The 24,685-nt window shown below is 42.4% G+C and overlaps 1 protein-coding gene across 3 annotated transcripts in view; it reads right to left on the bottom strand.

Annotated features, from left to right (window-relative positions):
• TTC7B (tetratricopeptide repeat domain 7B) overlaps positions 1-24,685 on the bottom strand; it is a 276,135-nt gene that overhangs the window by 194,386 nt on the left and 57,064 nt on the right. For all 3 annotated transcript variants that reach the window (XM_030802487.1, XM_030802485.1, XM_030802486.1), the window contains exon 4: positions 11,304-11,434. In XM_030802487.1, coding sequence (XP_030658347.1) covers positions 11,304-11,434 — 131 coding nt within the window. The remainder of the gene's footprint in view (positions 1-11,303; positions 11,435-24,685) is intronic.

The following is a 24,685-nucleotide window of genomic DNA, read 5'->3' as shown; positions in this document are numbered from 1 at the left end:
CCAGTGAGGAGACTGCCAACAAGCGTCCTTAACAAGCGCAGCTGGCTCTGGCAGAAGCAAGTACCCAATGACCGAGGAAGCACGGGGGAAGGAGCCGAAGATTTTAGTCAAAAGACCGAGGCGCAAGGTCTGGTTCTGACACTGCTCACCCACCATTTGCAGACTTAGGACAACACCTCTGACCTCACAGACCTTCTGACTTCACTGCCTTCATCTATGTAATGGGGATAATAATACCTACCTCACAAGGTTGGTTTGAATTGCAAATGAGAAACTTCATGAGCAAATATTATACATTATTATACAAATATTATAATCCTTAATGGAGCTATATTAACTGCATGAACAAACATACATTATTGTACAAATAGTATAATCCTTAATGGAGATATATTAAAGAGTTACCTTTAAATAGAAACAAAATAAAAATCTTTATTTCTTAACATTGTTTTATAAATTATGGCAATAAGGAATGAGAGATATAAGATGGAAAATATTAGAAAGGAGGAAACAGGCCAGGCGTGGTGGCTCATGCTTGTAATCCTAGCACTATGGGAGGCTGAGGTGGGTGGATTGCTCGAGCTCAGGAGTTCGAGACCAGCCTGGCCAACATGGCAAAACCCCGTCTCTACTAAAAATACACAAACTTAGCCAGGCGTGGTGGTGCATGCCTGTAGACCCAGCTACTCAGTAGGCTGAGGCATGAGAATTGCTTGAACCTGGGAGGCAGAGAATGCAGTGAGCCAAGATTGTACCACTGCACACCAGCCTGAGTGACAGAGCAAGGCTCTGTCTCCAAAAAAAAAAAAAAAGAAAGGAGGAAACAACGACGAAAATCATTCCACCGCATAGATCCATAGGCTGCAATGAGCTATGATCACTATCATTCTTTGAAAAGCATCAACTCTGTTTCTATAGAAGAATTCAGTATTATGGACAATAACCACCATCCTTGCCATCCTCAACACTGCTATCCTTGTCAGCCTTCAAGATGCTGCTCAGGTGTCATCTCTTCCAGGAGACATCCCTGAACTCCCACACTGGCCCAAGGCCTTTTCTGGAGCTGCCAGAGTTCTCTGAGACTTCCCACCACAGCACTCCTCCTGGCTAAGGACTTGTGTCCTCATGAGCTTCTTTTTTAATTTTTATTTTATTTATTTATTTATTTATTTATTTATTTATTTATTTATTTTGGAGACAGAGTTTCTGTCGCCCGGGCTAGAGTACAGTGGCATGATCTCGGCTCACTGCAACCTCCACCTCCCGGGTCCAAGTGATTCTCCTGCCTCAGCCTCCCGAGTAGCTGGGATTACAGGCATGCACCACCACGCCCAGCTAATTTTTATATTTTTAGTAGAGATGAGATTTCACCATGTTGGCCAGGCTAGTCTTGAACTCCTGACCTCAGGTGATCCACCTGCCTTGGCCTCCCAAGTGCTAGGATTACAGGCGTGAACCACTTAAGGGCAGGCTCTGTGACATACCCATTCTAGTGCCCCTGCAGTCAAACAGTATCCAGAACATAGAAGGCACTCAATACATGACTGTGCAAGTGAATTAAAACATCACAGGCATACTTATATGTTAAAATATAATTTCAAAAATGACCCAGGCCAGGCACGGTGGCTCACGCCTGTAATCCCAACACTTTGAGAGGCCAAGAAAGGTGGATTGCTTGAGACCAGGAGTTTGAAACCAGTCTGGGCAACATGGTGAGATCCTCGTCTCTACAAAAATGTTAAAAATTAGCCAGGTGTGGTGGTGTGTACCTGTAGTCCAAGCTACTGGGGAGGCTGAGGCGGGAGGATTGCTTGAGTCCAAGAGCTTGAGGTTGCAGTGAGCTATGATCACACCACTGCACTCCAGCCTGGGTGAAGAGTGAGACCTTGTCTCAAAAAAAAAAAAAAAGAAAAGAAAAAAAAAGATCCTATTCACAAAGCAATAAAAATAGAAAAGATCTGAGAATAAAACCACCTACTGGCCAGGTGCAGTGGCTCACGCCTGTAATCTCAGCACTTTGGAAGGTCAAGGTGGGTGGATCGCTTGAGGTCAGGAGTTCAAGACCAGCCTGGGCAACACAGCAAAACCTCATCACTTTTTAAAAATAATTTTTTTAAAAAAACCTACTAAAGTATATAGAACAAAAACTCTTGACAAAATAGGAAGAGGGTTATAGATGACAGGAGACTAAATATAATTCTCCAAATTAATGTATGGAATTAAAAATTCAACCAAATCCCAAAAGGATTTTTCTTGAACTCAACAAAATTATTCCGAAATTTATCTGAAAGTGTTAGAATGAGACAAGAACAAAGGATAATCTGAAAAATAAAAGTAATGAGTAGTTACTAATCATTTAAATGTTAAAACCTATCATAAAGAAGTGCCTATTAAACAGTGTCATGTTGGTACAACACAGATTAGTGCAACAAAATTAAAAAGCCAGAAATTACTGTAGTATCTAGAATTTTACTGAATGACTAAAAATATATGACAGAAAATGTGAAAAGGAAAGATCATCTTAAAGTAGCACTGAAATTTGGGAATTTGGGAAATTTTAATTTTAATTGGGAAAAATTAATTTAGAGCTATATATTTACCAAAATGAACCCCAACTGTATTTGGAAATTAAAATATATTTGTGTATTTGTTTTTGTTTTTAAAGGTTTCTTTGTACATAGTGAAAAATTTTTTTTGTTTTTTGGTTTTTTTAAAAAAGGGGAGGAGGCCGGGCGTGGTGCCTGTAATCATAGCACTTTGGGAGGCCAAGGCGGGTGAATCACGTGGTCAGGAGTTCGAGAGCAGCCTGGCCAACATGGTGAAACCCCGTCTCTACCAAAAATACAAAAAATTAGCTGGGCGTAGTAGTGGGCACCTGTAATCCCAACTTACTTAGGAGGCTGAGGCAGGAGAATCACTTGAACCCAGGAGGCGGGGGTTGCCATGAGCCGAGATCACTCCACTGCACTCCAGACCCGGCGACAGAGCGAGACTCCATCTCAAAAAAAAGTGGGGGGGGGGGCGGGGGGCGCAGTGGGTGGGAAATGGGGCCAGGCTTGGTGGCTCATGCATGTAATCACAGTACTTTGGGAGATTAAGGAAGGAGGATCGCTTGAAGCCAGGAGTTCAAGACCAGCCTGGGCAACAAAGTGACAACCTGTCTCTACAAAAAATTTAAAAATAGGCTGGGCACAGTGGCATGCGGCTGTAGTCCCAGCTAACTGGGAGGCTGGGGCAGGAGGGACAGGAGGATCTCTTGAGCCCAGGTGTTTGAGGGTGCAGCGAGCTATGATCACGCCACTACACTCCAGCCTGAGCAACAGAGCAGGACCCTGTCTCTTAAAAAAAAAAGTATATATATGTGTATGTATATATATATGTATATATATATACATACACATATATATACACACATACATACATATATATATATATACATATATATACACACATACATACATATATATGGAAAATGGTTGAAAATTATCAAATCCTAGGGAGGTTTATTCCAACATTCAAGCTTTAAAAACAGTAAAATAAAATATAGTTAAAAAGATAATCAGATTCAACTATATACAGATTCAAAATTTATGACAACTTAAACATGGAAAATTACTGGTTAGGAAAATATTCAGAGCAAATATGATACAGAGTTAACATACTTATGACATGGTTTATTCAAACTGTAAGAAAAACAACACTTCCAAAAATTAGACAAAAAGGATATGCAGACAAAAAACGGTTAAAGTTACCACATGACCCAGAAATTCCACTGGTAAATATACTCAAGAAAACTGAAAACATATGTCTACACAGGAACCTGCATACAAATATTTATAGCAGCATCATTCACAATAGCCAAAAGTAAAAGCAACCCAAATGCATATCAATTGGTGAACGGATAAATAAAATGTAGCACATATCCACACAATGGCACAATTATTTAACAATGTAAAGAAACAAAGTACTGATACATGCTACTACATGAATTTTCAGAACATGATGCTATGCCAAAGAAGCCAGCCATAAAAGATCATACATTGTATGATTCTATTTCTTTTTTTTTCTTTTTTTTTTCTTTTGAGATGGAGTCTCGCTCTGTCGCCCAGGCTGGAGTGCAGTGGCACGATCTCAGCTCACTGCAACCTCCACCTCCCGATTCAAGCAATTTTCCTGCCTCAGCCTCAGCCTCCCAAGTAGCTGAGACTACAGGCACACACCACCATGCCTGACTAATTTTTGTATTTTTATTAGAGACAGGGTTTCACCATATTGGCCAGGCTGGTCTCAAACTCCTGACTTTGTGATCCACCCGCCTCGGCCTCCCAAAGTCCTGGGATTACAGGCGTGAGCCACTGCACCCGATGTATGATTCTATTTCTATGAAATGTCCAGAATATGCAAATCTACAGAGACAGACAGCAGATTAATAGTTGCCTAGGGCTGGGGAGGCTGGACATAAAATGGGGATTGACTGCTGAGTGCAAGGTTTCTTTCTGAGGTGATGAAAATCTAGAATTAAATATTGGTGATGGTTACTGAACTCTGGAAATATGTTAAAAATCACTGTACGATTTAAATGGGTAAATTGTATGGTAACAGTAATGCTATTTTTGAGAAAAGAAAATAGAAATATAACTAGTATATACTACTAGTAATATAATTAGTATTAAAAAAATTTCAACCTCACTGGTAATCCAAAAAATGTGAACTAAACTTGCAAGGTACGATTTTCATCTAGCAATTTCAGCAAAATAACTTTTAAACAATAGCAGCCCTGTCAAGGTTGCAAAGAAACCACTACTCTCCCATACAGCCATAGGTAGAAGAAGTTAGTAGAGGCTGGGCGCGTTGGCTTATGCCTATAATCCCAGCACTTTCGGAGGCCAAGCTCTCGAATCACCTGAGGTCAGGAGTTCAAGACCAGCCTAGCCAACATGATGAAACCCTGTCTCTACTAAAAATACAAGAATAAGCCAGGCGTGGTAGCAGGCACCTGTAATCCCAGCTACTTGGGAGGCTTAGGCAGGAGAATCGCTTGAACCCAGGAGGCGGAGGTTGCAGTGTGCCAAGACTGCTGCGCCATTGCACTCAAGTCTGGGAGACAAGAGCGAAACTCCGGCTCAAAAAAAAAAAAAAAAAAGAGGTTCTGGACACAATACATAGTAACAAGAATAGTAAAAATATCCTCACTTCTGAGAATTTGTCCTTGGGGAATAATGTAAAGCAAGAGAAAAAGCAACCTGAAGGAAGTTGGCGTGGAAGCATTATTTACAACAGCTTATATGCAACAATACGTTCATCGTATCGCAGAGGCCACACACGTGAGACCAGCCTGGGCAACACAGAGAGACCTTGTCTCTATAAAAATAAAAAAATTAGTTGGGCATGGTGGTACGTGCCTGTGGTCCCAGCTACCTGGGAGGCCGAGGTAAGAGGATCGCTTTGGCCTGCGAGGTTGAAGCTGCAGTGAGCCAAGATTGCACCACTGCACTCCAGCCTGGACGACAGAGAGAAACCCTGCCTCAAAACACAACAAAAAAACACAGACAGGAAACATACAAAAATTAAAATAAGCAACTGCTCTTGCCTGGTATCCAGACTCTCCCAACTCAGTTTTCACTGTGTTGTAGCCTCCTACTCCAGGCTCCCAGATAAAGGGCTCAAAGTCAGAAGTGCCTAGAGCAGAAACACCTGCCTGGCCAGTCAGTTTCTAGACATCTCTTTAAGGAAATATTACATCAAGCTATGAACTGTCCCCTTCTGGCTTTGGCCTGAGTGAAAAGGTAGGCCTGAAACGGGAAGGAAAGGAGGAATTGGCCTTTTCTTTATTGTCTCACATTTTAAAGTCAGAAGCACAAATCACCTGGCCCTCTAGAGCCACAGCCCCACCTTTCTCAGCTGCAGCACTGAGTGCTTTTCCTAGGACACCTGGTTCCAGTTTAAGACCCGCAGTAACCTGCATCTAATCCAGTTCGGAATCCAACACCTCAGCGACATCACTGCAAACCCCTCCTGCCGGGAGAACATAATCCACTCAAGGCATGGCCAGGCTGCCAGTGAACAGCCCCTTCATGAACACGCGAAGTCTAGGTGGGGCACTGTAATATTTGGGGACCTGGTGTTTCTTCTAGAAACTTTAGCACTAAAACAGCCAATAAAATGTCATGGGTACCCCCTAACTTAGCATTAACTTCTTTTCTAAAATAGGGTGTAGAGAAATGAACTGTCAGCAGAAGGTCAAGTTCCACCCTGGCTCTACTCCTGCTCAAGAGAGGCATAACCAGCTGGTTGGCTGATACATGCAAAGGACAGAGACAGGATTATTTCATCTGCCAACAGCAGGGCTCATATTATGATATCCATGAGTGAAGTCATCTTTATTCCCATCACTGCACCACTAGAAGCTCCTTGAGGGCGGATAACTTTATTTACTATTGGCACAATGCCATCATCTGAAGATAAACTAATCAAGGCCATCCTATGCCATTTCTAATTCTATCTGCTCTAATGTAATTTATTTGGTTAAATTATTTTATATGCTCAATTTTAGGGGTAGTTTATCTGTTATTCCACTTCAGAAAACAAACTATCAGAGACTATTCGTAGGTGTCCCTGTGACTCTGATATAACAAGGACAACATTAAACAAATATTTGATGCACACAGCTTTCATTTATTCCCATTTTCTTGGCCCCGCCTCTGCGTCTGGAACTAGAGGGCAGAGGAACACCTGGAAAGCTCCTAGGTACTGCCTGGCACATGCTGCTGCTCTCAGCAAGGGCCACTTCTCTCGCCCCAGAAAACCAGGCAAGTCAGGCAGAATAAGCCCCGCCCTGGAAGCACACAGAAACAAACCAAGGTCGAACGACCAGGAGTGAAGAGAGAGGTCCAGACACGGGGACACCAGGCAAAACGTTGTTCCACTGGCTTCAGCACAAGAAAGGGAAAAGCAAATTCTCCTGAAAAAGTTACTGCATAAACATTCCCCTGAAATTCTTTGACTTTTTTTTTTCTCTTTTTTGAGATGGAGTCTCACTCTGTTGCCCAGGCTAGAGTGCAGTGGTGCGATCTCGGCTCACTGCAACGTCCACCTCCCGGGTTCATGCGATTCTCCTGCCTCAGTCTCCTGAGTAGCTGGTATTACAGGCTCCTGCCACCACACCTGGCTAATTTTTGTATTTTCAGTGGAGACGGGGTTTCACCATGTTGGCCAGGCTGGTCTCGACTCCTGACCTCAGGTGATCCGCCCACCTCATCCTCCCAAAGTGCTGGGATTACAGGTGTGAGCCACCACACCCGGCCTCTTTAACATTTTTAATGAAACAGTATGTTTATAATATTCCAGATTTTAACCTAAATATCTGAAATTGTCCAAGGTTAGGAAAGATTCCACAGCCAGGTGACACAGGAACAGATAAGGGCAAGAGAGCTGACATTTACTGCACGCTGACAATGTGCTGGGAGGCACATAAGTTAACCCACCTCACCTCACAGCAGCCTCATGGCACTAGGACTGCGGTTTTACAGACGAGGATCCTGAGATACAGAGAGGCTGAGCAACCTGCCCAAAGTCCCATAGCTAAAGGGGGCAAGGCCAGGGTCCCAACACTGGCAGTCACTCCCCCGCAGTGCTCTGCAGCCTCCCGCAGCTCCTGTCAGCTGCCTCGAGGGGAAGCCAGGTCAGTCCTCGTTCTGAAGTGTCACTGCCCTTCAGGAAACCAATAACTCAGAACATCCCAGAACATCACTGAACATCCCCACTACCAGAGAAACTCAGAGAACGGCACTCCCTCAGAAGCACAATTATGAAAAGTCACTGGTCACGACACTCCCAACTGTCTCCAAAAATCCTCCCCAAATTTTACTCTTGCTAGTGATTAAAGTTAAACGCCAGCACTAATAAATAAAATGCCCACAGGCCCCAGCGAGCAGAAATTTCTTCACTACAGAATGGCGGGGAAGTGACAGGGCACCATGGAGAGGCCGCCTCTGCCCAGCGGAGCAAACAGGAACAGCATGTGTGATTTCCTACCTGGCAGGGCTGATCCCAAAACAAAGCCCTATTTGCCTTGGCTTGCTCAAGGCTTTGATCAGATTCCAACTCCTTTTCTGTTTTCAATCCAACATAATTCTTATTGAGTTCAAAATTAAGCCAATTAAGTTCAACATTTAAAAAAAGAAAAAGGCCAATCAAGTATCTCTCACATAGCACACAGTATCTTGCCACATAAAAACCTGCAAACTTCCACCAAGCCCATTGGTCACCTAAGGAAGGTTATTCTCTCCGCTAGCCTTCTGCTTAATCAACAGCTAATTTCTTGAGTACTTACTACAGTCAAAACAGATGTTGGGTTCATTCAATCTCTCTCATTGCTAATATCTCAGCTCGCTGAAATCTGGGGAGGTCCAAACTGGTTTTCCAAAAAAGAAAACTCATGCTGAAAAATCAGAGCCAGAAATTTGAAAATCATGTACCTACACTGAAATTTAACCTTAGGCTAAAGAAGCTGCTTCCCAAATGCTACCAAAAGCTAAAGCTTACTTGGTCAAATAAAACATATTTATTGACTTTTTTATTTTTAAGTGCAGTGGTACAGTCATAGCTCACTGCAACCTCAAACTTCTGGGCTCAAGCAATCCTCCCACCTCAGCCTCCCAAGTAGCTGGGACTACAGGCACGTGCCACCATGCCTAGCTAATTTGTTTTCTTTTCGTTTCTTTCTTTCTTCTTTCTTTTCTTTTCTTTATCTCTCTCCTTCCCTCCCTGTCTCCCTCCATCCTTTCTTTCTCTTTCTCTCTCCTTCCCTCCCTCCCTCCTTTCTTTCTCTCTTTCTCGTTCTCTCTTCCTTTCTTTTTTTGTACAGACAAGGTCTCACTATGTTGACCAGGCTGATCTTAAACTGGCCTCAGGTGATCCTCCTGTCTCGGCCTCTCAAAGTGCTGGGATTACAGGCATGAGCCATCACACCCAGCCTTATTGAGCACTTTCTTTAAGTAAGAGTGTGGAGAAATGTCATGCTTTTTCTTTGTTTGCAGCAGCCTGGGAGAATGAAGTGAGCCAGCACTAAGCTAGGTGTCATGTGAGTTGAGTTCTAAAACTAGTTTTGGCCTAACTTTCTGTGTGTGCCTGGGCTCTCCCTTTCTAGACCTCAAGTTTCTTCTCGAAATCCAACATCCTATGATCACCATTTCCCCAAAATCAAAGAAAAGGATTTCTTTTAAATCCTACGACTATACAAGTCTCCTTGATGGTCCTGCTGAAGAACCCAGCACTGAATGGGGTGTTGTGAGTGAACATAACAGAAGTGTATTCAGATCTACCAATTCCTACATCACTACAGACACACGTAACAGATGAGCCTCCTTCCTCCCAGCCGGGAGAAGATGGCTCCAAAGTGACAGGGCTGGACAACAGTGGAGGGTAAGCAGCAAGATAGGGCCCTAAGTGGCCAGGGCTGTGTAGTCAGCGGGAACAACTCAGTTGGGATAAGCAGACTTCTCCATTGCCAAGCACAGGCCATCAAGGAGGCAGACAGAGGAAATAATGGGGGTTTTTAAAGGAGCCTGGATGAGCAATCCTTTAAAGATCATATCGTAAATTCTAAATAACAACAACAAATTCTCTTCTCATAGCAACCTTCTGATAGAACATAATTCTGGCAAGACAGACATGTATCTTCCTGAATTCCCAGATATCTTAAACTATGGCTTATAATCCATTCTGGTTGAGGCCAGGTCAAATGTTATTCCCACCACGTTCTCCACCTCTCCTGCTGTGATTCTCACTCTAATCTCCCTGCCTCCTAAAAAGGCAATTCTGATGCACATCATAGGCACCAACACACGACAACATGATTTATGAAAAAAAAGTTACTTCCTGTCTGTTCATTTATAAAGTAACAAAAGCTAGGGAGACTTTGGCAGTCTCTCTCTATCCTAATCCTTATAAAAACAAGGAGCCCAGAAAATTGCTGGAAAACAAGACCTCCGATCATTTTCAAAGTCTCACAGGGTTTCTAATCATTTCGAACACTCTTGTAGGGTACATCTCTGGATCTGAAGGGGTCAATAGCAGTGTCCTTGGTGAGAACTCCAGGAAACACTGCCAGCAACAGCAACTGCTAGGAGCTATTGTTATTAATTACTTAAAAATAAGTGACATTTACCAAGAATCCAATATGTTCACGAATCTGGGCTAAGTGCCTTTATTCACAAGACCTTATGTAATCCTCACAAAAGCTTCATGAAGTAGGAACTATGATTATGTTCTTTTTACGGATGGAAAAATTGAGGCTGAGAGGTGAAGAAACTTAGAAAAGAGCAGAACCCAAAGATGAGAATCTGAAACAGGCATGTTGCCTCCACCTCCCTGGCCCCATCCAGCCTCCAGCCTCCAGCCTCCAACCTCCTCTGTCTGACGCTGCGAGCTCAGAACCCCGAGCTCACTCGTTCTCTGCTCAGAGGCCCTCTTGTCAGCTGCTTGTTTCCATCACCCACACCACAGGCGAAGCACTGACAGCTGAGAGCAGACCATCCCTGATGGTCTCCGGGGATACCCGATGTACTCAGCTCAGTCCACTTCGGTCCACGTCCCCAGCAGACCTTTGCCACATCCGTCAAGGTAAGGCCTCCCAAACCCCGGATGAACAGGTCTTGGCACAGAGTCCATGCAAGTACAAATGAAGCTCAACCCATTTTATTACGAAAACAGGGGTGGCTGGCCAGCTTCAGGGTGTTGAAGGTATGAACAGATGCACACTGTCATTTCTGCTCAGAGGATGCTAAAATGCTTCACAAACACTGAACCATCTATTTTTCTTTCTTTCTTTCTTTTGTGAGATGGAGTTTTGCTCAATGGCCCAGGCTAGAGTGAAGTGGTACAATCTTGGCTCACTGCAACCTCCATCTCCTGGGTTCAAGCAATTCTCCTGCCTCAACCTCCCAAGTAGCTGAGATTATAGATGCCTGCCATCATGCCCAGCTAATTTTTGTATTTTAAGTAGAGATGGGGTTTCACCATGTTGGCCAGGCTGGTCTCAAACTCCTGACCTCAGAAGAACCACCTGCCTCAGCCTCCTGAAGTACTAGGATTACAGGTGTGAGCCACCACGCTGGCCCAACCATCTATTTTTCATAAGGTACAGCAATCACTACTACCCTCTTCTTAGCTTTAAGGAGTACAAGTAAAGCTTTGCACACAGAGACAGACAAGTTGAAAGCTTCCTAGAGATTAATCACAGTTGTCCACTATCTGATTTGAGGGAAAAAGTTATCAGGAACAAACACATGGTCCTCACTTACCCTTTCTATCTCTTGGAGATACAGGAGTGCGATGTCCCCTGCTTTCTCATAACAGGTGATGACATCCTGTTCCCGGTCCACATGGAGATTACTGGTAGAAGAAGAAATAGGCAGCTTCTCCAAACAAAGTCCTTAAAAAAATATCAGACACAAAAACTGAGTGAATTTTTTTTCATAAGGCTTCATTTTTAAATATTGCTCTAGAGGGCCAGAAGATGGCTGTAGAATATCATGTTTGCAAATAGACAGTTTACTTCCTCCTTTTCAATCTAGATGCTTTTTATTTCTATTGATTGCCTTATTGCACTGGCAGGAATCTCCAGTACTATGCTGAATAGAAGGGGTGACAGCAACCGCCAGCTGTGGTGGCACCTACCTGTGATCCCAGCTACTTGGGAGGCTGAGGTGGGAGGATCACTTGAGCCCAGGAGTTTGAGACTGCAGTGAGCCATGACTGCACCACTGCACTCCAGCCTGGGCAACAGATGGAGACCCTGTCTCCCCCCCCACAAAAAAAAGAAGAAGAAGTGGTGAGAATAAATATTCCTATCTTATTCCTGATCTTAGGGAGAAAGCATTCAGTCAGAAAGCATTAAGTTTGAGATTATAAGTTTTTCTTAGATGCCCTTTACCAGGTTGAAGAAGGTGCCTTCTACGCCAATTTTGCTGAGAGTTTCTATTAAGAATCAATGTTGGATTTGCTCAAATCCTTTCTCCATGTTCATGGAGATAATCATATAGCTTTTTCACTTTTAGTTTTTAAATGTGGTAAGTTACACCGACTGATCGTCAAATGTTAAACCAACCTTCCTTTCCCGGCAAAAATATCACTTGGCCAGATGAATTATCCTTTTTTATATTTTTGGACTTGATTTGTTAAAATTTGCCTTCAATTTTTGTTTTTCTTTTTTTGTTTGGAGATGTAGTCTCGCTCTGTCACCCAGGCTGGAGTGCAGCAGCACGACCTCGGCTCACTGCAACGTCCACCGCCTGAGTTAAAGTGATTCTCATGTCTCAGCCTCCCAAGTAGCTGGGACTACGGGCGCATTGCATCACACCTGGCCAATTTTTTTTTTTCTTTTTTTTAGTAGAGACGGGGTTTCACCATGTTGGCCAGTCTGGTCTTGAACTCCTGACCTCAGGTGATCTGCCCAACTCAGCCTCCCAAAGTGCTGGGATTACAGGTGTGAGCCACCGTGCCCAGCCTCAAATTCTGTCATTTATGTTTCTGAGGAATATTTGCCTAAAGTTTCCTTGAAATGCCTCCGTATCTGGTTTTGATATTAGGTAAATACTATCCTCATAAAATGAGAAATATTCCCTCTCCTTCGATTTTCTGAGAGTGTTTGTGTAGAATTGATATTATTTTGTCCTTAAATGTTTGATAGAATTCACCAGTAAAGCCATCTGGACCTGGGAGTTTTCTTTATGAGCAGCTTTTCAATTACAAATTCTATTTCTTTGATATAGGGTCATTCAGATTATCTCTTTCTTCTTGAGTGAGCTTTAGTAGTTTATATCTTCCAAATCGTTTGTCTATTTCTTTTGAGTTGTCAAATTTATTGGTATACCATATGAGCTGTCCATAATATTCTATAATCCTTTAGTACCTGTAGAATCTTTAGTAGATGGCGCCTCTCTCATTCCTGATAATTGGCAATTTCTATCTTTTCTTCCTGATATCAGAGGTTTATCAATTTTACTGAAATTCTCAGTAAAGATTTCTTGATTTCATTGACTTTGGTTTCATTGATTTTTCTCTATCCTTCTTCTGTTTTTGATTTCATTTATTTCCACTCTGATCTTTATTATGTCCTTTCTTCTGAATACATTGGGCTTTATTTGTACTTCCTATTCTAGTTTCTTGAGGTGGAAATTATTAATTTTGGACCTTTTTTATTTCCTAATATAGGTATTTAGTGTCAGCAATTTCTCCGTAAGGACTGCTTTAGCAGCATCCTACAAATTTTGATTTTCAGTTCACAATATTTTCTTTTTTTTTTTTTTTTTTTTTTTTGAGATGGAGTCTCACTCTGTTGCCCCGGCTGGAGTGCAGTGGCGCAATCTCGGCTCACTGCTAGCTCCGCCTCCCGGGTTCACGCCATTCTCCTGCCTCAGCCTCTCCGAGTAGCTGGGACTACAGGTGCCCGCTACCACGCCCGGCTAATTTTTTGTATTTTTAGTAGAGACAGAGTTTCACCGTGGTCTCGATCTCCTGACCTCATGATCCGCCCGCCTCGGCCTCCCAAAGTGCTGGGATTATAAGCGTGAGCCACCGCGCCCAGCAGTTCACAATATTTTCTAATTTAACTTTTGCTTTCTTCTTTAGAAGTGTGTTATTTAGTTTCCAAATATTTGGGAGTTTTCCAAAGATCTTTCTTTTACTGATTTCCAGGTTAGTTCCATCATGATCTGTGCAGTAAAGGGCTGACTCACAGCCTTGGGATGTTCAAACCCTGTACATTCCAAAGGAAGGACTGACCCTTACCAGTTCCTGGGAGAAAAACTCTTAAGCCCTCAGAATATCCTACCTGACAAGTGTCTTTGTTTATTTGGGGCCTTAAGCCATACCAGATAGTTTATGCTAACAATGTTATTTATGGCAGAGGACTAGGGCCATGCTATATCAGTCTGATCTCTGCAGGGGCTGGAGACTGACTAAGGTCAGTAACATGGGTGCTCCATGCCTATGTGACTGACCCCTAATAAAATCCCTAGGCACCAAGGTAGCTCAGGTGATCTTCCTTGATTGGCAATATTTCAAAAGTACTGTCACACTCCGTTGCAGGGAGAATTAAGCACTGTCCATAGGACTTGACTGGGAGAAGAAAACTGGAAGCTTGAGCCTGGTGTCTCCTGAATTCTGCCCTATGTGCCTTTTTGCTTTTACTGATTGTAATCTGTATCCATTTGCTGTAATAAACTGTAACCATGAGTATAACAGCTTTTCTAAGCTATGGAAGTCTTTCCAGCATATCAATGCCTGATGGTAGTCTTGAGGACCTCTGACACAGTCCAGAGAACACACTCGAAGTCTCCTAATTTTGTTAAAACTTGTTTCTGACCCTGTATATGGTCAATCTTGGTAAATGCTACATTTGAAAAGAATGTGACTCTGTTGTTGTTGGGTGGAATGTCATATAAATGTCAATTAGGTCAAGTTGGTATATTATGTTGTCCCAAGGCAGCTATATCCTTACCAATCATCTGTCCACTTGCTTTATCATTTATTGAAACATGGATATTGCAATCCCCAAGCATAACTGTACATTTGCCTACTTCTCCTTGAAGTTCTATCAGTTTTTGTTTCATGTATTTTAGAACTCTGTTATTAAGATCATAAACCTTTGGAATTGTTATATTCTTTTGATGGATTGACATCATTGCTCTAAAACCTGCTTTGTCTGATATTAATATAGATACTACCACCTTCATTTGATTAGTGTTAGCATGGTAAATTTTTTCATCCCTTTACTTTTAATCTATTGTGTCTTGGTATTTAAAGTGTATTTCTTGTAGCCAACAGAGTTGAGTTTTGCTTATTTTCCAATCTGACAATCTTTACCTTTTAAATAGGGTATTTAAATCATTTATATTTAATGTAATTTTTTAAACAGATAGGTTTAAATCTACCACTTTGCTATTTATTTTTTATTTGTCCCATCTGTTCTATTTTTCCTTTTTCTCCTTTTTTCTGTCGTCTATTTGAGCATTTTTACATTTTATTTTACTTATTGGCTTATTCACTAAAATTGTTATTTTCCATATCAGAGATTGCTTCAAGGTTTAATTTGGCATAGTCTACTTTGTTTTGTTTTGTTTGGGATGGAGTCTCACTCTGTCGCCCAGGCTGGAGCACAGTGGCGCGATCTCACTGCAACCTCCACCTCCTGGGTTCAAGCGATTCTCGTGCCTCAGCCTCACAGTAGCTGGGACTACAGGTGCACACCACCACACCCGGCTAATCTTTTTTTTTTTTTAGTAGACACAGGGTTTCACAATGTTGGCCAGTCTGGTCTCGAACTCCTGACCTCAAGTGATCCGCCCATGTCGGCCTCCCAAAGTGCTGGGATTACAGGCTTGAGCCACCATGCCCAGCCCCTACTTTAAATGATATTATACTACTTCACATATATATAGTATAAGACCTTTACAATTACATACTTCAATTTCTCCCCTCCCAGCCTTTATTATCTTATGTACATTTTACTTTTACACAGGTTAAAAACCTTACCCTATGTGGTTATTATTTTTGTTTAGTCAATTTTTTAAACATTTAGATCATAAGGAAAAATTCTTGTATATTCACCAAATTATAATTTCCAGCTTTCTTTGTTCTTTTGAGTAAATTCATATTTCCTCCTGGTATCAACATTTCTTGTGGGGTAGTTCTGCTCCTGTTGATTTCTTTCAGCTACTATCTGCCTTGAAAATGCTTAATTTGGCTCTAATTTTGGAGAGAAATTTTATGGAGTATGGAATTCAGGTTAACAGTTTGCTTTTTGCCCCCTCCATTACTCTCAAAGGTGCTGCTTCACTGTATTCTCACTTGCATGGTTTCTGACAATAATTCTACTACCACCCTTATGTTTGTTCATTTGTATATAATATGTCTTTTTTTCTGGCTGCTTTTAAGATTTTATCTTTATCACTGGTTGTGAGTAATTTAGATTATGAAGTGCTTGGGCTATGTTGAGCTTCCTGGAACTGATGGTTTATAGTTTCCATAAAATTTGAAAAACATCCAGCCATTTTATCTTCAAAAATGTTTACGTCACCCTCCTTCTTCCTTAGGAGACTTTACGCACATATTAGGCCATGTGAAGTTGTCCTACAGATCACTTATGGTCTTTCCACTTAAAAAATAATAATAATTTGTCTTTTTTTTTTTTTTTTTTTGAGACGGAGTTTTGCTCTTGTTGCCCAGGCTGAAGTGCAACGGCACAATCTCAGCTCACTGCAACCTCTACCTCCCAGGTTCAAGCAATTCTCCTGCTTCAGCCTCCTGAGTAGATGGGGTTGCAGGCATGCACCACCACATCCGGCTAATTTTGTATTTTTAGTAGAGATGGGGTTTCTCCATGTTGGTCAGGCTAGTCTCAAACTCCTGACCTCAGGCGATCCACCGACCTCGGCCTCCCAAAGTGCTGGGATTACAGGTGTGAGCCACCGTGCCTGGCCAATAATAATAATTTTTCTTTCATTTTGGATAATTTCTATTGCTATGTCTTCAAGTTCACTAATCTTTTCTTTTGCAATGTCTAATCTGCCATTAATCACATCTAGTGTACTTTTCATATCAGACATGGTAGTTTTCATCTCTAGAAATTTGATATAGGTCTATTTTTATCCTCCATGTCTCTACTGAACTTTCTGAAATAAGGAATACAGTTCTAATAACTTTCAATGGCCCTCCAGCCTAGGTGCTCAATATTCCTTCTCTTTCCATTTAGCACCAATGTTGTTTATGCAATTGAAAATAATCAATAAGTAGCCTCTCTCTAGTGTGAACTGTTATAACCTCTTGACATTTTCACTGGAAGAGAATATCAATAAAATGAACAAATTCACCATTTGCCAGAATAGTTCCAAAGCTACTCAAAAGCAAATCGTAGATTTGGAAGCATTACCTTCCCAAATATGCTTTAAGTGCTCACTTGTGCAAAATTAAAACCACCAAGAAGAACACAAAGAGACAGATCATTTCATAGTCTGCCTTCTGCTTATATGAAAAGCAAGAATATTGTGCAAGTTGATATCAGGGATTTAATATTTAAAAAACTAATTTCCCAGAGTATGTCAAAGGGTCAGGAAAAATTGAGTGTACTTTTAGGCATTTTGTACTGCTTCAGGCTGGACTCTCACCACTAATGCTCATGAAAATGGCCAAGGCTCTCAGAGACCTGCCAAGCCCAGTGAATCAAAGAAAGGCCAAATCCAGCTCAACATAATTTTACTATCATCTATATTTTATCGTGTTCTAAAATACTTGAAAACCAATCATCTAGGGCAGCAATCCACAGTCATGTATGGTCAGTAAGAAGATTCAAACCAGCTACACAACTTAATCCTCCATAGTGAGGAGAAACTAGTGTTTCCTGTGGGTTCATGTTCTAATTAGGCAGGTATGTGGACACCCAAAGTCTGAGCTGGCAAATTGATGCCTAGCAACAAGTCCATTCTTGAGCAGGAGGCCCTTTAAGGTATTAAATTAATTATTGTTCCTTTCCCTCTCCCACATGCTATGGCATTTATTCCATGTACACATTTATTCCATGGACACATCTCAGAGCAATGGCAGAGTCTTGATTTATCACAGTGAGTTTGTGCCTATGCAGCTCAGTTCCAGAAAATTTAGTTCTCTGTCAGAAGCTATTTACAGGCCCTCTGGACTGGTCTATAAATTTTCCAGTGTCCAGGATCATATCAACACTGTCTGAGAAGCAGAGTCCTGAGGTCATGGACAAAATTGGTCCCCATTAAAATGTCAGATGATGTACTGTCAATTTGGGAAGCTATCATCAATAATGTTTTTACTTATTTTCTTTTTTCCAGAGACACGCATGACAAAAATAAGTGAAAAGCAGACTTGAAAAATAGTGGTATGACAGCAATGCCTAGTAAACATCTCAATAAGATCTACATCTTCAAAGTTAAAGCTATGTACAAAAAGGGTGGAAATTCAGTGCTTTCTCACCAACCATGACCAGCTGTAAAGAATGAGTGCTAAAAGTGGCTGACTGAGTTGTGTGATTTAAAGAACAATGAATTGCCACACAACCCAAAATTTATCTCCCTGCCACACAAGAGCATTCCCACAGATAAACTCACTCCTGAAATGCCCTTTCTAAGAAGAGTAACATATTTTACTTTATTTTTAAGAGATAGGGTTTTACTCTGTCTACCAGGCTGGAGTACAGTGGCATAATCACAGCTCACTGCAGGCTTGAACTCCTGGGCTCAAAGCAATCCTCCTGCCTCAGCCTCCTGAGTAGCTGGGACTACAGGTGCGTGCCACCACGCCTTGCTAATTTCTTTTTATTTATTTATTTTTATTTTTTTTTTATTTTTTTTTTGTAGAGACAGTGTCTCACTATGTTGTCCAAGCTGGTCTCAAACTCCTGACCTCAAGAGATCCTCCTGCCTTGGCCTCCCAAAGTGTTGGGATTATAGACATGAGCCACTGGCTCCAGCCTAGGTAACACACTTTAAATAAATTAACGATGATAAAATTATAATTACACTTGCTTTCAAACCCCTTCCATGTGTCTGTTTGGTCCTGTTCAATAGGTACTATTCTCCTCTCTATCTCATGGGAAAAGAATGAGAGTCTCAGAACAGTTAAGTGACTTGCCCAAGGTCTATGCAGGAGTCAGAAGTGCAAGCCCCTTATAAGGGAGCCCATTAGCTGAGGCCAATGCACCTGCTGTAGGTAATGTCCTAGAGGGGCAACAAGGACTGCTGAGTGCACAGGGTGGAGTATGGAAAGCAAAGGTGCTAGACAGAAGCCAGTAGACCAATGAGACATCACACTGGGAGGGGTGCTGGGCAGCCAGCTGAGAAGCAGGCTGAGGACCCTCTATACTTTTAAAAGCTCAAACATGCCCAGCCTCTGAACTGTTCTATGTAGATGTAACTAACAGAATACAGTATAACAAACCAGACTCTCCACTCCTTGCTTCCTTCCACATCAAGATTAAGGGCCAGGTGCAGTGGCTCATGCCTGTAATCTTAGCACTTTGGGAGGCCAAGGTGGGAGCATTGCTTGAGCCCAGGAGTTCGAGACCAGCCTGCATAACATAGTGATACCGCATCTCTACAAAAAATTTAATTTAAAAAAAGAAAGATTCAGGCTCAATACCTCTGACAGGGAGCTATTTTCTCTCCCCAAGGCCTGTAGATTTTCTGGAAGTTTGGCTGAGGATGTGGAGAAAGCTACACATCTCATTGCCTGAAAATCCAGTGATCACTGAGGGGTTAGCACCCCAAATTCTTTCAGGTCTGTCTAAATTTGAGATCCTTTAGCTAGGAGCCTTATCTGGGTATGTAAGACTTCAGTTTCAATAATAATAAAGGTTGATTTATCAAAGCCCTACTCAGCACCCAGCACTATGCCTAGGATATGACAGGCACTATTTCTAATTCCCACAGCCACCCTGAGAGGAAGGTGTTAACACCACCTTATAGATAAGACTGAATTAAGGCCTCCACAGCTAGTAAACGATAAAGCCGCGTTCCGACCCCTGGTCTATCTGACTACAAAGTGCTGCTCACAATCTCCTGTCTCACTGAGCTGTTGACAGCAGCCTATTCAGTGTTCAATAACAGCAATGACAACAGAAATGAATTTCAAATTGAAAAGGCAAGAAATCAAAGTCTAGAACTTTAGGGTGCTGATTTTCTTTCCTACCAAGAGCTGCATCACCCTAGGCAATTCCCCAGATCGCTGGGCCTCCTATTCCTTGTTTGTGTCACGAAGGGTTGAACTACTGAGATATTGCCTTGAGCTGTACAAGTCTAAGAGACTAACAGCCAAAACAAATATTTTGATTTTTTTGAACTGCATTGAAATGGACAGGAAATTAATTCCTTATAAAGTTATGGAATGCAAGAAAAGACTATAAAATATAATGACATGAACTATGTACTACAACTCTAGGCACTGCTTCCTCATTTATCTTAACCACATCTCTGGAAGCCAGGCCTGGGACAGGTACACCCTGATGCTTTGCCGTAACATGACCCACAGGGGTGTTTATAACTGAAAGTACCAGAAAGACTTTATTATAATAGCAAGTTTCTAATAACCCAGCCCCATGGTATAGCCTTCAAAGGTGGTAAGACAACGTCCAAGGCTCTCAATTTCCAAGGCTGAAAAGAGACTCAGGAAAAGAGATTCAAGAGACACAAAGCAAAGCCTTGGCAAGGGCAGCCCCGATGGCTGGTCTTGTGTTCTTGCCTCCATAAAGGCTGGGCTCCCACAGGTGTCAGATAGACTTAGCTCAATAGGAGGACAAGGCCCTGTGCAGGGGTGTAGAGGGGAGGAGAAGATGCCAATGGAAACCACCAAATGCTGGGGGGAAGCAGAGGGACAGGGACGCCGGCCTGGATCCCCTGTGATGTCCCTGTGAATCCATAGCATCTATGATTTTTGGAGGTCTCTTGGCTGGGAGCCACATTTGGTCCCTTCTGGGTGCTTTCCTGAATTGCTGTTTTCCTACCAGAGACAGCATATCCTTCTTAGGGGTTGTGCACACAGGTACACACACATCCCTCATAAAAGAAGAAGACGCCAGCCTTGGATTAGACATTCCCCTGCTAGAGCAGATGGTCTTTCAACGTCCCTTCCGGCTCCACAATTCTGTGAGCAAATGAGATGCTAGGTCAACCTGAAATGCTCACTAACTGAGAGTTTGCAACTTGAATTTATGCTCTTTCAGTCTCTATTTAGTAAACCTATAATAGCAATAAAGATAACATGTATTGGGTGCTAGTTACATGCCAGATACTGTTCTCAGAGTTTGCGATAATTCATCTATAAACACTATGAGGGAACCCTATGTGAAACCCTACAAGGGGGGATTTACTATCATCTCCACATTGGAGATAAGGAAACTAGGGCTCTAGTCTGCCAAGTAACTCACCCAAGAGTGTACAACTGGTAAGTAAGCAGCAGGGCTAGGATTCCAACCCAGACAGCCTAACTCCTGAGTTCTCGTTCTCAGCATCTACCTCACACTCTCATCTCTATGATGTATCTGTCTTTATATGTAAAGCAGTAAAGCGGAGTGGCTAAGACTGTGGGATCTGAAGCCAGACTCCTTGCTTTCTAATACACAGCTGGCTTTATATGCAAAAACGCTAAGTGTTTAGAACAGTGCCCGGCATATAGCAGACACACAGAAAACAGTAACTCTGATTATTATCATTTATTACCTCACTATTAAATTTAGGAACAGTAGGCTGGAAAGTCTCCAAGTAGAAGAATTTTATTTATTATATTACTTTTATATATATTAAATAACAGCTTGATTAAGATACTATTCACATACCATAAAATTCACCCATTAAAAGTGTACAGTTTGGTGGTTTTAGTATATTCACACAGTTGCCATTAGCTAATTCCAGAACATTTTCATCACCCCTGAAAAGTCCCATCTTTATCAGCAGTTCCTCCCTATTCTACCCTTCTCCCAGCCCCCGGGAACCGCTAATCTGCTTTCTGTCTCTATGTATTTGCCTCTTCTGGATGGTTCATATAAATGGAATCATACAGTATGCGATCTTTCGTATGTGGCTTCTTTGACTTAGCATAATGTTTTCAAGATTCATAGCTGTTATAACAAATATCAGAACTTCATTCTTTTATTTCAATTGAGGTGAAATTCACACGACATAAAATTAATCATTTTAAAATGATTATTTCAGTAGCATTTAGCACATTCACAATATTCCACAACCATGACCTCTATCTAACACAAAAACTTCATTCCTTTTTATTGCCAAATAATATTCCATTATACGGATATACCACTTTTTATTTACGCATTCATCAGTTGATGAACAATTGGGTTGTCTCCACTTTGGGGATGTATGAAGAATGCTGCTATGAGCATTGAGGTATTGGCTCTTGTGTGGGCACACATTTCCAATTCTCTTAGATATATACCTAGGGATGGAATTAGACATACACCCAGGGTGGACCACGTGGTAACCTGTCTTGTTATATTATTTTTCATCTTTCTTCTAAAAATCACCTCCACTATGTAACTGCTGAACTGCTGGGTCAAATATTAAGAGTGAAAATGCAGAGCTGGGCACAGTGGCTCATGCCTGTAACCCTAGTGCTTTTGGGCCAAGGCAAGAGGATTACTTGGGGCCAGGAGTTTGAGACCAGCCTGGGCAACATAGTGAGACCTCATCTTTAAAAGAAATAATAATTTTTTTTTTTTTATTAGCTGTGCATGGTAGTGCACGCATGTATTCCCAGCTACTCAAGGGGCTGAGATGTGAGGATCACTTGAGCCCAGGAGTTCAAGATTACAGTGAGCCATGATCATGCCACTGCACTCCAGCCTGGGCAAAAGAGCAAGACCCTGTCACTAAAAAAAGCAAACAAACAAAAAAAAAGAAAACAAAACAAGAAAATGTCTGGGCTTCTGACAGACCTGGATTCAAACCCTTGCTTCTCCATTTACCAGCCCTGTGATTTGCAGCAAGCTACTTAACATCGCAGAGCCTCTGTTCTTCATCAAGCAAATGAGAAAATAGCACTTGTTTCAACTGACTGTTAGAAGGCTCGCCCCAGTGCCTGGCATACAGTAAATACTCGGTAAGTACTCATCAATATATGCCTTTCCTGGGACAATGATAATCCGCCTCAATTTTTTTGAGGGGTAGCTGAAAAATGCAGAAAAGCATCAAGAAGACAATAACAACCACCCATATTCCCACCGTTCAAAATCAAACACAGTTCACATTCTGGCACAGACCCACAACCTTACTAACACATGATGCCTTGTAATTTTGGTCTTGGTTCTAGTTTCCTTCCCAAGAAGAGGGGACTCATCACACCAGTGATGAGTAAGTGTAGCCTCTGGGGTCCCCAACTATAGCAAGGAGTGACAGCAGCCAGTGAACAGGAGTCCTGCACTTGCTCCATTCCACAAATTCTCACCAGGCACCAACTGCGGGCAGCACTCTGGGCTAGGGGTGGGCTTCACAGAACAGGACTCTGCCCTTAAGAAATCTCCTTGTCCTTGAGAAATTTCACCTCTAATGGAAGAGAAAGATGTTTTCTTTTCTTCTTTTTTTGTTTTGTTTTGGTTTTTTTGTTTGTTTGTTTGAGACGGAGTTTAGGTCTTGTCACCTAGGCTGGAGTGCAATGGCGCGATCTCAGCTCACTGCAACCTCCGCCTTCCGGGTTCAAGTGATTCTCCTGCCTCAGCCTCCTGAGTAGCTGGGATTACAGGCGTGCATCACCGCGCCCAGCTAATTTTTTGTATTTTTAGTAGAAACGGGGTTTCACCATGTTAACCAGGCTGGTCTCAAACTCCTGACCTCAGGTGATCTGCCTGCCTCGGCCTCCCAAAGTGTTGGGATTACAGGAGTGAGCCACCGCGCCTGGCCGAGAAAGATGTTTTCAAAACAATGTTAAAAATGCAGTGACTGAGACAGACATGGTGTCACGGAAGAATTAAGAACAAGCACCTCAGCCAGCCTGAACTAAAGCTCCAGCCCTCTGAGCTTCCTCTGGACTCTCTAAGTCCCTGCTTGCTTCCAAAAAGAGAACCAATGAGGAGCCGACTAACACAAGCAACATTAAATATGAATATGGGTCAGTGGCAATCAAAGGGTTCTTACTCTTCTTACACTGTCTAAATATAAACAGGAAGCTTTGACCAGCAACCTGAGATGAGTGGCCACATGCAATACCCCCATCTAGCCGCCCACCATGAGCAGAATCCAGAATGGGAAGAGGCTGAAGAGATCACGGAGTCAGAGATAAACAGCTAGCAGAAGGCTTAACGTGGTGGATCTCCACCAGGCATGGCCCCACAGCGCCCCCTCACAACCCCTACTCCCACATCTCTGGGTTTCCTACATAGGCAAAAGAAAGCACCCCGGAAAGCTCCCCTGAACCACCCCGTTCCCTCCACTCATGGACTTTTCTATAAAACTACTTGTTTCACTGCACCCGAAGTGATCTCAATGTTTCCAAAAATGAAAAGCAGTCCTGGCGCGGTGTCTCACATCTGTATTCCCAGCACTTTGGGAGGACAAGGTGGGAGTATCATTTGAGCCCAGGAGTTTGGGGCTGCAGGGAGCTATGATCGCACTACTGCACTCCAGCCTGGGTGACAGGGCAGGACCCTGTCTCTAAAAAAAGAAAGAAAGAAAAGAAAAGCAGATTCTCAAGGAAAAAAGATTGAGCTCTATCTTCTCTCCTGCCCTCTCTTTGCAAATGAGGAGATTCAAGCTCAGAGATGATTTGCCCAAGGTCACATGGGCAAATCCTGATCCAACGAGCTTACTACCACAGCAGGTCCACAGCAGTTGCCACACAGCTCCCAATAGACTGGAGACTTTTTCTGCCGGGGAAAAGGCAATGTCAGTGGTCACTTGTCTGTCCTACGGCTCTAGGATGCCACCTAGAAGATCATGGTCATTAGCAAATATCCAATTCATAAAGGCTGGGATTAGATCTCACTTGAAGACATGAAGCTCTCAAGGAACACTCCAGGAAAATCCTCTTTGGGCTTCTATAGTCCTTATGATCAGGAATTTTCGGTCCACGAAAACTAGGACGTACTTCAATTCCTGCTAAAGCAGGAAACACACCTTTACATCCTTTCTGTTTGTAAATACCCACGCATTGAATG

This window comes from Nomascus leucogenys, chromosome 22a, assembly GCF_006542625.1.
Source record: "Nomascus leucogenys isolate Asia chromosome 22a, Asia_NLE_v1, whole genome shotgun sequence".
Classification (NCBI taxonomy): domain Eukaryota; kingdom Metazoa; phylum Chordata; class Mammalia; order Primates; family Hylobatidae; genus Nomascus; species Nomascus leucogenys.
The sequence above is the reverse complement of the archived record's forward strand: the minus strand, read 5'-3'. Positions and strand labels throughout refer to the sequence as shown.